General features: G+C 35.4%; 2 protein-coding genes across 6 annotated transcripts in view; both read right to left on the bottom strand.

Moving 5' to 3' along the window:
* The window catches only part of chrnb3b (cholinergic receptor nicotinic beta 3 subunit b), a 5,938-nt gene extending 2,815 nt beyond the window's left edge, over positions 1–3,123 (bottom strand). Inside the window, exons 1-3 of one of the 3 annotated variants that reach the window (XM_016477092.1) lie at positions 2,868–3,123; positions 2,040–2,188; positions 676–720 (exon numbers count right to left, since the gene is read on the bottom strand). In XM_016477092.1, the coding sequence (XP_016332578.1) occupies positions 676–720; positions 2,040–2,188; positions 2,868–2,928 (255 nt within the window). In that variant the 5' untranslated portion in view covers positions 2,929–3,123. Of the gene's footprint in view, positions 1–675; positions 721–2,039; positions 2,192–2,867 lie in introns of all 3 variants that reach the window. The other 2 variants (XM_016477090.1, XM_016477093.1) reach the window with 2 other exon arrangements.
* A 2,239-nt stretch (positions 3,124–5,362) lies between these two features.
* Positions 5,363–14,753, bottom strand: part of LOC107680997 (neuronal acetylcholine receptor subunit beta-2-like) — a 14,833-nt gene continuing 5,442 nt past the window's right edge. For all 3 annotated transcript variants that reach the window (XM_016477109.1, XM_016477108.1, XM_016477111.1), the window contains 5 exons: positions 8,519–8,664; positions 8,389–8,433; positions 8,194–8,303; positions 6,591–7,551; positions 5,363–6,309 (listed from right to left, as the gene is read on the bottom strand). In XM_016477109.1, the coding sequence (XP_016332595.1) occupies positions 6,163–6,309; positions 6,591–7,551; positions 8,194–8,303; positions 8,389–8,433; positions 8,519–8,664 (1,409 nt within the window). In that variant the 3' untranslated portion in view covers positions 5,363–6,162. The remainder of the gene's footprint in view (positions 6,310–6,590; positions 7,552–8,193; positions 8,304–8,388; positions 8,434–8,518; positions 8,665–14,753) is intronic.

A 14,753-nucleotide genomic window follows, 5' to 3' on the forward strand; every position in this document is an offset into this window, starting at 1 on the left:
AGAGTGCACGTGTTAGAGGGTCATGTGTGTGTTTTTTTTTTAATAAAAAAGAAAACAAATAGTTAAAATAGAATTCGAATAGAGAGTGCTAAAGTTAAGAGGTTCAAATAAAGTTGGAAGAGATGTGTTTTTAGCTGTCTCCTGAAGATGGCTTAGGACTCAACTGCTCGAATTGAGTTGGGCGACATTCCACCAGCAGGGAACAGTTAATGTAAAAGTCTGTGAAAGTGATTTTGTGCCTCTTTGATCATATTTGAATTTTTTATTCTTATATCATTGTTTTCATTTAAATTGTATCCAAATCCAAATGAGGACAATAGAAGCAATCAAAACCAACAAAAGAGCACATTCCACCAGGAGGGAACGTTTCATTTAAAAGTCTGTGTAAGCGATTTTGTGCCTCTTCGGGATGGCACAATAAAGCGACGTGAACTTGCAGAACGCACGCTTCTAGAGAGTACATAAGTCTAATTTAATAGTTTTAGTAAATGTTTTGTCATTTTTATTTTGTCATCTATATCATTTTAGTCATTTTTATTTCAGTTTTAGTAATTTGAGTACATTAAATTACACTAAATGAAAATGACCTTGCCTTGGCAATTAGCTGACTTGAGATTTTTTAATTTCCTAAACATTTCCCAGACCATTTTTACAGTGATGCTTAAGGTTGCATACCTGCCATAGCCACACATTAGTGGTCATGAGGTTGTTTTTCTCATCCTAAATTCATAAACAGAGAAGAAAGAAAGATAATGCCATAAGCAACTGAGATATGCATGTATATGTGTACGAGAGAGAGAGAGAGAGAGAGAGAGAGATGTGATTAACTTAGATGAAGTCTTGACTCTAATAATTAACAATTAATTCTGGTGGTTGGATTCTAAATGAATTCTAAAGTCTGCTGTAAAACAGAATAAGCAGCATAAAGAACCACAATGGGAAAAGACTTTTCATCAAACAGGTTTATATTATTACCCATTTTTCTTGAGATTATGAGATATTCGAGGAAGAGCCATGCTGAGAGGGGTGACTCAGCCCGCATAATAATAGCTGTCCTTATTTATTTTCCATAGCCCTCAAAATCATTGGCTATATCTTTTGATAAACGTCCCGCATAACCACTTTTAAAGCCATATAATACTCTGAATTATGAGGCTCTTGGGCACCTGTGCCTTTAGGTATAGGTTTTAAATCAATAATATCAAACAGGCACATCTGAGCCCTCATCAAGTAAATCACATTACAAGGTGCACATGTAGCAAGAGTAAGTTGACGTCATCATAGTTTGATTATTATTATTGAGAGGAACACAAAGACTTGACACCCACTTTATATTTTGGGTGTTTATTGTTACCAATTAGTTTTTTTTAGTTTTTTTTAAGCATTAATAAAATGCATTTTAATGCTGATGGATTTCATGCAGAATTGAAATCTTACATTGAAGCAGGTTTTACCAAGAAAACACATAATATACTCATTCAGGCTCAAAGCAGCTTAGATCACTACTGCGTTGAATGTTAGTGTGTGTCTGTCCATTTGCTGAAATGAATACCTGCAGCATTTGCTGAGCAAATACATTTTCATCAAAATATGCTGAATTACTATAAGTTTAGTTTGAATAATTTAATCACAGAGGGAAATAGTACACCAATGGATTTCTGTGGGTGCACACTGTTAAAGATTCTACAGCTCTCTGGATCTCTGCTCTTTTAATAATTCAGCCTCCTATCACACGAGTCTTCTGAACAACAAAACCCTTTCAAAGAAAAAGTGAGGCAGAATAAATCCAGGAGATGGGAAAAAATATGGAGGAGGGGTGCTGCAGTAAGGTAATATTTTCTATATATGGACTCTAAAGAAGCAGATGCCCCTAATATATGCCTAATATACAGAGATAAACTGACTTCAAAAGTCAATGGTTTTCAAAACCACGGACAGCTCCATCTGTTGTGTTTCAGCACCATGGACAGAGACTAACCAAGGGCCGTCAAAGCTTTCAAATTAAGTTTAAAAATTCTGAATCTGTATGTTTGTCTTACCACATCCACTAGCTGAGATATCTTCAAGCCAAAGCGGACCTTCACAGAGTGGTTTGCATGCTGAACAGGCCTGACCCAACGCTGGTACCCCTGAAACAAGTCCCTAAGAAGAGCATCTTCTCTTTGTGCCAGAGATACAAACTCTCTAGCTGCTAAAACACACATATCATTATCATCATCTTATTACATCATTGATGTAACTTCTTACAACTTAAAACCATTGTTTATACTACTCTCATTCTCAATTGACCTGGTATTAATGTTACCTTCTATAAAGATGAAATAACAGTGTTTGTGCTTTAATTAACTGCTAAATGAGTGTTATAAAAGTGAGTCATATGAATAGAGTACACTAAGTGTAATGACATACAGACAAGGACAGACAGAAACCAGACACTTCATAGACATGGCAGTCAGCAGAAGTCCGCTCACTGCGTCCTTCACTAATTGTTTACTGACCTCAACTGAGGACAAGTGCACTCAACTAACCATAGCGAATAAATTACATTTTGAGGAGAAATTTTAGTAAATAAAAAAGCATGATAAGATTCCTTATAATTCGCAGATTTTTATTGCTGACACTACGATACAAAACTTTGTTCAGTGACTCATTATGTCATTATTGCGAACTGCGCGGTACGCAAAGCGCAAACATAAATCATTCTGATAACAAAATTATCCATTACAAATTGATTTCAAATAATACATATTTTTCAACTCTTTAAATGCATTATGCATAGTCCATAACTCAAAAACAAAAAAGGCTGTTAAACAAACATTGAAATAACTTTACAGGGCAGAAAGAGACAGTGATTGGTTTGCACTTACCAGGCGTGGTGGCGATGATGCTGGTAAACAGGGTAAAAAGACCAATGACTGCCAGCGTCATTTTGGGAGAAAGTATTTGATATTGCGTAACACTAACTAAAATAAATGTGAACGAATTAATTGCTCTTTAAAAAAAACTTCTCGTAACAAGCGATAAAAGTTTGTAGTTGTTATTTGTTGAGAATACTAGACGATAGTAAAGCAGGGGATGTGAGCAGATCACTCCTAGATGGAATCCGTCCCGCGCGTGCGTGTCAGTTTAAAGGGACAGATGAATGCATCGCTTCAGCAAATAGATCAACATACTCAGAAAATGCTGCACATTGTAATTGTAACTGTCACTCTTTGGTGATGAAATAGCTCAGTTGGTAAAAGACAGTTATATATATATATATATATATATATATATATATGATTTGTGTTGAGACATTAGACATTTTAATACATTAATAATAGGCCCTTTAAATACTCTAAGTACCTCAAATGATATTTGTATGTTATGTAAATCATAAGACAGTCTCAACTTCCATTTATAGTTGTCAACTCATTTTCCATCATTCAAACTCTAAAACAGATTTTCAGTAAGTATTGTATTTTGTATACAAGTATACAGTAAGTATTGTTTGAATGGTTTTTGTTCAGCTTTGGCCAGTTTCATGTCCCTCGGTTTTATTTGAAAATGTTAAACTTACTTTCATTTTTTTGGCTACATAAAGGTGAAATCTATCTTAGTCTTGGTAACAGTATGCACTGGTCTAGAGTGTGTTTGTTTACAATCTCACAGACATACTAAAATAAAAACTCAGCAGAGTCTCTTGTGTAAACACTCACATTGAGTCCAAGCAGCAGCTCAGGCAAACATATTTCCTCAGCGTTCATGGCTACTGTCTGAGCTCAGATGATTTTCTGCTCCAGTTGGAACCAGCTGTGGCCTCCGTGAGGGTCTGTGTCACTTTTCTCTTATGCCATTGCATGTAAATCTCTATCATTCGAATATGAGATTAAACTTCACATAAAAACATGGTCAAACGTCTAATACACATCAGTTCAATAATGCATGGATAGAATCAGAAAAATGCATTGCAATAGTTAAAAGTTGTGAAGTCTACACTGGTATTATTGCATTTGGCATTATGATTTAATGGTTGCTGACTCACATTCTTTGCTTATTAGCTTCCTTCATCTACACTGCATATGCATGTCAGCATGAATCTGCACACAGACTGCCATCTTCAGAAGAGAACAAAAACAGACTGGAAAATAACTTAAATATTCATACACTCCTTTAAATAATGCATCTCAGCCTCCATTTGCACACTCCCCTGACTGCACTGTCGCCACCTGTCAAATCAGCAGAGCCACAGTCATGATGAGTTAACATTGAAAAACACTAAAAATATAGTGTCCTCAGAAATTAACAAAGCAAAAATACAGTCCTAAACCCCAGCAAGTAGAATTGGTGATTAACATGATAATGAGAAGGTGAAAAGACCCCCTTCTGCATAGCAGATGCATGCTTTGATTTTATTTAAATTAAGTTAAATTTATGCATTTAGCAGACGCTTTTATCCAAAGCGACTTACAGTGCATTCAAGCTATACATTTTTTATCAGTATGTGTTACCAGTATTATTACCAAAGTATTTACCAGTGTAGTGTTACAAGCAGTCATGTGGAAGCATAGAAAAAAAATACAGTTTCAACAGATTCTTTTTTTCTAAAGTTATTTTAGGGTTTTAATGACCCAGAGGTTTTTAAAAGAACAGTTCACCCAAAAATGAATATTTGCTAAAAATCTATTTACCCTCAGGCCATCCTAGAAGTCATCTCATCTGAATCAGGAGAGAAATATGCATATTAAGCACCGTTGAAAACTGAAAACAGTCCAACACAGTTCTAAACAAAAATGTCAGTGGATTTTGATTTAAAAGGACAACAGGTGATGGACTTTCACTGGAGAAAGCATTATTTATTATGAAATACGTAATCACCATTGGACCAAAAGCAACACATTCTGACGGCACCCATTCACTGAAGAGAATCTATTGGTGATCATGTGATGTTTCTACAAATTCTAAATTTCTCCAAATCTGTTTCAATGAAGAAACAAACTCATCTACATTTTGAATGGCCTGAGGGTTTTATTTTTTGGGTGAATTATTCCTTTAAAAATTGTGCTAAAGGCAATGAAACATTTTGTTGCAAACAGCAACATTACTAAGCCAACATTATCAAAAACAGATAAGCACAGCTGTTTGCTAATAATTTATATATTCATAAGCTGCATATAAAAATTAATCTGTAATCATATATTAGCAACAAAATGTATGTAAATGAAAGTGCAAGAGTGACAAAAAATTGTATGGTTTTAATTTATTATTTTCTTAATACATCACATAACCATCATAATAAAATAACATTATAATAATAATTATATATGAAGTACTCATCAATCATTCCAATGACAGCACATGTTCAAAAATCTGTCTGTAAAGGTCAATCAAAATGCTGCTGCAAGATGCTGTTCATGTAATGTTTAAACCAATCTAAGTATAATAAGGGGAAAATGATGTGAAAATGTGTATTTAAGAACAGTGCATGCAGATGTGTGTAGAGTATGTTAAGGTGTAAGATCTATATTCCAGTAAAAAGCTTATTATTTGATTTAAAATAAATACCCACATTGCTATTGAGCTAGGATTGACGTTTTTAAAGACATAGTACATACTGTAGTCCTGATGTGTCAAAGCACCTTAAACACATTACAGGTCTATGATGAGGTTCTCTGATGTAAACGAGTGTTTTTTTATGTAGAAGTGTGCAGATTTGAATGCATCCTGCACACAAGCATTTGGAAATTTCAGAAAATCAGAATATGTTTAAGAAAAACACAAGTCCAGGGGAGAGTTGGTTTAGAGCCATTTTGGGATTTTGAGCTTCATTTTCTATGAGAGGTTAGAGAATGTTGAAGCCTCCAGGGCTAAATGTTGTGGTTGAATGACAGCTCTGAAGGGTTTTTGAGTTCGGGTCAGTGTTAGGGCAGCTAAATATTCAGTGTGTGTCCAGTATTGTGCTCTGACTCAACGGCATCTAAGAATTTTGTGACATTGTGCATTGAATGGCACACAGAGCTTAACACTTTATGAAATGTGTCAGGTTTGAAGTCCATTGTTTTTGTTTTTGCTACAATATTTATTGAAATAAGAAGGTTGTCATGTCAAGTGATAAGACTAGGTTGTGCACTGAAAATAAACAGCCATATGGGTTGGGTTGAAGCTGGTCTGACTTTATGTGATCTACAAATCATCTGTGGTGGGTGTGTTATAGCTCTTGAAGAGCGGCTGCATAAAGAGGCCGACGGTTCCTACAACACACACTAAAACAAAGATCCACAGAAACAGACGGTCGATCACCATAGCCACATATTTCCAGTCCTCAATAATCTGTGAGAAAGAGAGAATATGCAGATTTATTTTAATTTATGTTTGATATATCTGCACTACCATTCAAAAGTTTGGAGTTGTTAAGATTTTTCAATTTTTTCTATATTTTAAAATGAATTTTATTCCTGTGATGACAACGCTGAATTTTCAGCAGCTGTTATTCCAGTCTTCAATATATATATATATATATATATATATATATATATCTCTCAAACAAATTTAGATAGGTCCACTGAACAATTTTATTTTTTCAATTTATTTAAGTGAAACTCAACACTCACCCCTTCATCATCATCCTCATTCTTCAACTTGTCAGCGATATATCGGACCCCCTTCACAGCCTCCTCCATGTCTGCAGAGCACTTTACTGCCATTCGCTTACGAAATTCTGTGCTTTCCTGCAACTCGCCAGGTCTCCAACCAATGTGCTTGGCATCTTCATTGACAAAGAAGGTGGAATCAGTCTCATCTGCCTCACTTTTTGCTGGGTGATCAGATGAAGAGCACTGCTGGTGCTTCCTGTGAAATTTCTCACGTTTGTTGGACTCTCCCGGTCGTCGCATGAATAGGAAACCAGGCAAACGGAACAGGAAGTAGTATTTGACCCACTTGGGCATAGTGTGTGTGCTTGGGGAACGATGGTGCACGTTTAGCACACACACACTTGTAACAATTGAAAAAGTCACCAAGACCATGGAGAACATCAAGTACTTTCCAATGAGGGGCACAGCGAGTGAGGTCGGCGGTACGATTTTGGAAATAAGCAAGAGGAACACAGTTAAGGCCAGAAGAACAGAGATACACAAAGTCATCTTCTCCCCACAGTCTGATGGAAGGTAAAAAACTAAGATGGCCAGTGAAGTGATGAGAACACATGGGATGATTAAGTTAATGGTGTAGAACAGCGGTTTGCGTCTGATGATAAAATCATACGTTATATCCAAATATGTGGCGTCATTTGGGTCTTCGTTTTTGCGACCAGGCAAGGACACAATATCCCATTCGCCACTTGGCTTGAAGTCATCTCGGCTGGCAAAGTCCGACAGCAAGATGAGGTCGATTTCTGTGTGGTCATAAGTCCATGAGCGGAACTTGAGTGTGCAGTTTTGCTGGTCAAAGGGGAAGTCCCGGACCTCAATTTTACAGGCACTCTTATAAATGGCTGGTGGTAGCCAGGCAACCTCACCGTTATTTGACATGACCGCATTGGAGTAGAAAGACACTTCATATGTCCCATCAGCACTAAAAATGACAAACACGTTGTTTTAAATGTGTTGTTTTAAATATAAAAAGCAAAGTATCCTTTTTTGCTTGTGTGCATGATAAAGTGCATAATAAAGGAAAGTTAAAGCTGATACTCTTATCCTGAGTGCCAGCTCATCATCATGCGAAAAACGCTGTCATTCTAATCTCAGTCTCAGTTCCTGAGATTAACGCAGTAACTCTGTCCTAGGTAAAGGTGAAACCCTGTCCAAATCCTGCATTGATGCAGCATTGTAAAAAGATTACAAAATAAGTCTCCTGCTGCAACCTGTATTTTTTTATAAGGATTCAACCTTTGAATAAATAAAACCTCTTTTTATAAATTATTTAAAGGGATAGTTCAGCAAAAAATGAACATCATTTACCCTCATGTCGTTCCAAACCTGTATGACTTTTTCTTCTACAACACACTTAAAGATATTTTGAAGTTTTTGGTCATGCAATGAAAGACACAGATCCAATGTGGTTCTTGGCCCCACAGATTTTCAGTGTATCAGCAAAACAGTTGAAATATTCTCAAAAATATTCTCTTTTGTTTTCTACAACACAAAAAAAGAAAGACAGGTTTGGAACGACATGAGGGTGAATAAAAGACAACAGAAGGGCTGGAAAATGTCTCACTTATTGTACAGGACAATGTCAGGCAGCCATATATGCTGGGAGGTAAGGCGAACTTTCCTGATCCCTTTATACTCCTCTGGATCCCACATCAACCGGTAATCATTCCATACCTGCAAAAGACACATAATTTAAAAAAACTTTTATTGTTTATTTATTTAAATTACAACCCAAACACAAAAGTTCCGCTTCTCTTACCTGAGTGAGCCAACAGTTTGTGGTCATGATCTGCTCTCTCTCATTCTGAAATACAAACATAAACATATTATAAACATTGAATTAATCAAATGTGCCATGTGTGGCAGCTCTTCATGTTTCAACTACCCACCACACTGATGAGCTGGGCAAGGGACACTTGGATTGCAATGGTGACCTGCTGGCTCTTGTTGACTGCCGGACGGATCAGCTTGTTGTATCGGTCAGGGGAGAGTAAGTAGTTTACTAAATGTTCCTCCACCTCTGCACACCATACAGCTGAAAAACAGACATTAAAAATGTTTAAGAAAAGCTTCTGAATTGAATGGAAGAAATGGTTTACTTGGGATTTATCTAAATGACTTAAGGTAATTGCACACAAAATTTTCAACGTGTCAATCACATTTACACACTGCCTCCGAAACTTTCGTCTGTGATAAAAAATTCGGATCAGGTTCGATTTTCTGCGTTTTCGCATCCATATCAAGCATTTTGATAGGAAAGGATGACGATTATGAAAAAAGAAAAAAAAACGCATACGAACATTTCGGACTGAGTGTGCAAGGACCCTTAGGCTGATGATACAGGGGGCAACTTTTTGAGCAATGTTGCTTGGTCACTTTCTCAATGAGAATGGGTAACAAATTTCTGTCTGGATACTTTAGATTGGTTGTGGGCCCTGTGTCTCACCTAGTTGCCCATTGACAGCAACATTAACCAAAGTTGCCCGGCAACATTGCTCAAAAAGTTGCCCCGTGTATCAGCAGCCTTACACATATGTAATCCACACAGAATTTGTAACACCATGCAAAATTAACACAACATTAACAAATTAACACAAGTGACAAATGGGGCAAAATGTGTTTTGGTTGGTAAATAATTTTAATAATTTTTAAATAATTTAAATATATTTTAACCATTGTGCTTTGTTTAAAAATATATATATTTAATAAATAAAAAAAATTGGGGGTTCCTGGTCAATTTCTCATTATGCTATATTATCACTAAATCTCATTCAATCATTTGTCAACTTGTTTTCTTTCAATTAGCACAGGTTTTTGCATTTCTTTTTTGGAACTGATAGATTATAGACCTCATTCTTATGCAAATTAATACATTGACCTGAGCTTATGCACCTCATTTTTTAGTAAAAAGAAAAACATTATTTACAGATAATTTTGGCAATATTTAGTCAAAAACTAAGGTCAGATCAATGATGCCTACAATCAATTAGTTCCAAAAAGAAATATAAAACCTGTGAAAATGTAAAAGAAAAGCAACTCATAAATAGATTGAATCCAATATTTACAAATAATATTGCATAATGAGAAATTTATAGGCCATTTCTTGTAGGCTGGTCTTTTTTTGACTGTGAACACCACAAGTGTAACAAGGTGTGGGTAAAACCAAAAATTATCAAGAAACTTTTGGGAAGTTGTTTTACCCTGTGTGAGGAAAATCTTACTGTTGTGTATCTTCTAACAGCTTTTACATTAAAGGGAAATTTACCAAACAGAATTTTCTACTGTTGTCATAACTCCACTATAAATATATACAGTCATAGACACAGAACTATATTTTAAGGAAACAATATGAAGTTTCATGGCCAATAAAAACATTTTATGATTGATTTTATTAAATTTTCTACATTTACTCGTCATTGGAACATGCAAATAAGGGTAGTTTTGAACAGGCAGGCCAAAAAGTACGTTTCAGAAAGAAGAAAAGAGAAAGCCAAAAACACTACTGGTGTTTCTGTGCCACTGTCTCTAAGGGACAGCAAGTCAGGACAAATGACATCAATCTGTGGACAAGCAGTGCACTGTGGGGACAATGAGTACAGAGACTACAAGATTAAAGATGACAGTAGAAGCACTGGGGCAGCAGTCAGCATTCAACACACAATCACCCAGCCTGTGCTCAGTGAGACATACTCCATCTGACTAACAGCTCAACAAGTACAGCTGAAACATGTGACAAATTAATGAATGCCGTGATAAGCCACTTTGGGAGCCATGTGAGCAAACCAAGCAGAACCAATCTGAAACTCTCCAAGATTTTCCCAAAGCTGAGAGTGAAAGTTTTCATACACAACCATTTTTGAGAACACATTTTTGGAGGTTATTATTCAAAACAGCAGAGGCATCAGACTGTGTATGTGCACTTATAAATAAACACTTTATTAACTTCTAAAGCTACCTTTTCATGCCCATTCAATGTTTTATGACCTGACTTTTCTCAGCAAATAGTGATATATCAAATTAATTAATCCACTAATTATATAATTGACTAATTTATTCAACTGACAGCCCTGCTCTGAATATTTCTGCAAAATAAGGAATGTCTCTATGCACATGTTGATGCTACCTGTGGTAAATATTTCTCATAAAGGTCAAATTTCATTATCCCTTCAATAGAACTAACACATCCATTATTATGAATCCAGATAGTTACATAATGAGACCCATTCATCTGTAAATAAGATGCACCGAAGCAACAATCCTCATGATTCAAAGACAGCATGCAGAGGGTCACAGAAGCCCTATGCCACATCTCTCATTAAGACCCCATGGGGACGATCATTCTTTAATGCCAAACATGAGTCAGCGGTTCAGCCCATCACTGCCCCATCAGCACACATTCTCTTTATCACAAGCTCTCATATTACAGCATATATGAAAGCAGAGTCTGACAGTAATTATCATAATGAGGGTTTAGTGAGCAAAATGATATGACCATAAATGAACACTACAAGCACAGCAGTAATCATGTTACTTTTCATTCCCAGTTGTTTCAGGTTACGCATTATGGGCAACATATTGGAACATCTTAAAAATCAGATTACTGGAAGATATTTTATTATTACAAATAAAGTGGGTTTTTTTTTTGTTGGTTTGTTTACTTGCATATTAAAAACATATAACTACTGTATAACATAACTGTTATATAAAAATATATATGACCTATTTAGCCTTTTTAGTTCTTGATTTATGAGCAATTCTGTATGGAAGTCTGTTTCTTATGAAAGCGTCTTTCCGCCACAGAAAAGACTAATAATAAAATAATAAAATTTTTATTATTTTTCATTCTGTGAGAGAAAAAAAAGGAATTACTAGAAGTAAACTCAGAATTCAGAGAAAAAAAGTCAGAATTGCAATATGTAAGCTCAGAATTATGAGAAAGCAAGAATTTTGAGTTTACATCTCTGAATTCTGACTTTCTTTTCAGAATCACAAGAAACAAAAATCCAATATAAACTCAGAATTGCAGGAACAATTAAGTGTGAAATAAAATTCACAATACACTTTTTTATACCATGGCAGAAACGGGCTTCCGTATTTTCTGCTTCAGAGTAAAAAATAAAAAACTATTTATCTCACAAGTGTGATATATTTCTTGGGATTGTCACTACCAGTTTGGACTTCTCCCAATTGTGTCTCACAATGTGACTTTATAACTCACAATTACAACTTTATACAGTATCTCCCAATGTGAGATTTTAAACTTTTTATTTTAAACTTTTTTAAATTATTATTATATTTTTTAGGTGGCTTCTATAATTATGAAAGAATTAAAACTGTTCTCAACACCAGTGTATGAGCAAGTCTATTAGTCTTGAAAAATCAAGACTTATTTATTTAAAAAAAAAACATAACAGTAAAAATTAAATTCCTATCTAAAAGTTTACGTATAAAAAAAATTGCACTGTAATGTCAAATGTTTCTCCAAACTCTGTAAGGAACATATCTTTGTGCTTTTGATGCACAACTGAACTGTCAATCATTGTACTTCCTTTCTTAGAGCAATTGCTTCCAACTGAGACACAATGGTTTGAGAATCGAGATTATAACATCTTCAGCATAAACACACTGTTTTGTTTAAAATTACTATTTAGTATGGAGGATGCTGTCTAGAGTGGTGACTAATATCTGTGGAATACCCTATGAAAAAAGTGTTACTAAACCCCCGACTTAATCAGACAAGCCCCATGTCCTGCTTCAGGGCTCTTCACAAAAACACACACTCTTCTAAACAACCAAGGCAGGACAGGGGCTTGGAAAGAAACACACACCATCTCAAGATTATACACAACAACACACACACACGCTCACAGTTGCATGCACTGAGCTTTTCCACCCCGGTGCACTTTAACTCTGTGAATAATTCAGCTGTACTAAAATAAAACCTGCCTCATCACACAGACAGCAGCAGCAGATACCAACACAGACAAACACACACAGACCTAGTCTAACTCTCAGAATACTTTACTAGGGATACAAATAATAACACAGTATTCAATATTAGCACTAACACACAGACACACACATAAACACTTCCCAAGTTAAATACAGTTACGCTCTTCTTTTTGACAGGGCGGTGCTTAACCAGTGTATCAGTCTTTGAGTATAGCATAAATATCCACCAACTAAATTATTAAAAGCTACTCCTTCTGCAGCCAAGCTCCACTGAATCCAACAACTTACATATATATACATATACACATATTCACTAGCTATGGCCCAACAGTTACCCTAGTGCCGCATTTCAGTGTGTGAGAGAGTCAAATCCACTTCATGCTACACAATTTCAGTTTGCATTAGTTTAAGAATCTGAGACTGTGTGGGGGTATAAGTATATCACACTTTTTCTGGAATCCAAGAACATGTTTCACAATTCCTACAGAGACTGATACCCCATAATTACACATTGAGCAGATGGCTTGTTCACTTATTCTTTTCAACATATTGGGATCATGTCCAAACTATACAAAACCTGGTTCAGGTATAACTTCTATTTATTGGGCAGAGCATGTTTTTTCAAGCCTTTTTGAGGTTTTAATGTGTTAATACTTTAAAACTACACTACATTTATAAAAAATATAATATACTTATTCATCAAGAATGCATTCAATTAAATTCAAATAAATGCAGTTTTTTCTTCTTTTTTACTTTACATTTACAAAGAATGTTGAAAAAATGTATCACAATTTTCACATTGATAATAATAATAATAAGAAATGCTTATTGAGCACCAAATCAGCTTATTAGAATGATTTCTGAAGGATCATATGACAAAGAAGATTGAAGTAATGGCTGTTGAAAATTCAGCTTTGCCACCACAGGAATAAATTACATTTTAAAATATACAATTATTTTAAGCTGTGATAATATTTCACAATTGTTATTGTTTTTAATCAAAAGAATGCAGCTTTGGTGAGCATAAGAAACTTCTTTCAAAAGCATTTTAAAATCATGCCAACCCCAAACTTTTGAACTGTTCTTGTAATTTTTTTTTTTTAATAATGTCAGGAACGCTGTATTACACTTCTCGAGTTTTTTGCATCTTTATGATGAATTGCTTGCTGTATTCCTCATTTGTAAGTTGTTTTGGATAAAATTGTCAGCTAAATTAAAAATGTAAAATGTAGTGTACATATCTGATTGCTCATGTCATGACCTTGGTTACCTCTGTGTAACTGACTCACTGCTTAATGAGTGGAAATACTTCAGCAATAAAAATCATTAATGGAAGCAGTGATACAGGAATACTGCTAATGGCAATCACAACAGTTAGAAATAGAGCCCAGTACTTATCCATAGCTTATACAAGGTCTTACTTTACTTTTAGTTAGAATGCAAGGTGTAATAAAAGTAATTAATAGAGCTCACTTAAACACCACAAAAAAAAATGTTTTTTTTTTTTTTTACTTCAGCCAGCCATAATATATGTTTGCACCACACTATGTGCAAATGCATGGTTTGATAATACATGGAAGCAATCAAACGACTCAATTCAGGTATTTAATAACAAAATATTTTAAATCGAATTTTGTGCACAAACAAGACTTCAAAAAAGCTGTCCTTCAAAGCAACAAGAACTTCTGAAGTCTAGGTTTATTCTGTATATGTGTGTGCGCACATGTTCATGAATGCGTTTAAGAGACCCTCTCTGCAGCTCTGACTCACTAAGCAAAAGATCTAATCAGAGTTATGACAGAGTTAGCATAAGCATGCCTCAAGAACCAAAACACACACAGATATTCACACACGTTATCACCATGCATGCCCTAAAATGGACTGAAAAAGACACTCTGATACTGAATTGCTTAAGTTTCCCTTCACTACTACACAGAGATCAAGAAAACACGTGACCATGCAACCTTGATGAAGGGTCTATTCCAGGGATCCTGAAATCTGGCCCACGAGATCCACTTTCCTGCAGAGTTTAGCGCTAACCCTAATCAAACACACCTGAGCATGCTAATCAATGTCTTCAGGATCATTAGAAAATCCCAGGTAGGTGAGTTTGATCAGGGTTGGAGCTAAACTCTGCAGCGCATTGGCCCTCCAGGGCAAGATTTGAGGAAC

The sequence above is a fragment of the Sinocyclocheilus anshuiensis genome, unplaced genomic scaffold, assembly GCF_001515605.1.
Source record: "Sinocyclocheilus anshuiensis isolate Anshui unplaced genomic scaffold, SAMN03320099.WGS_v1.1 scaffold20, whole genome shotgun sequence".
In the NCBI taxonomy this organism is placed as follows: domain Eukaryota; kingdom Metazoa; phylum Chordata; class Actinopteri; order Cypriniformes; family Cyprinidae; genus Sinocyclocheilus; species Sinocyclocheilus anshuiensis.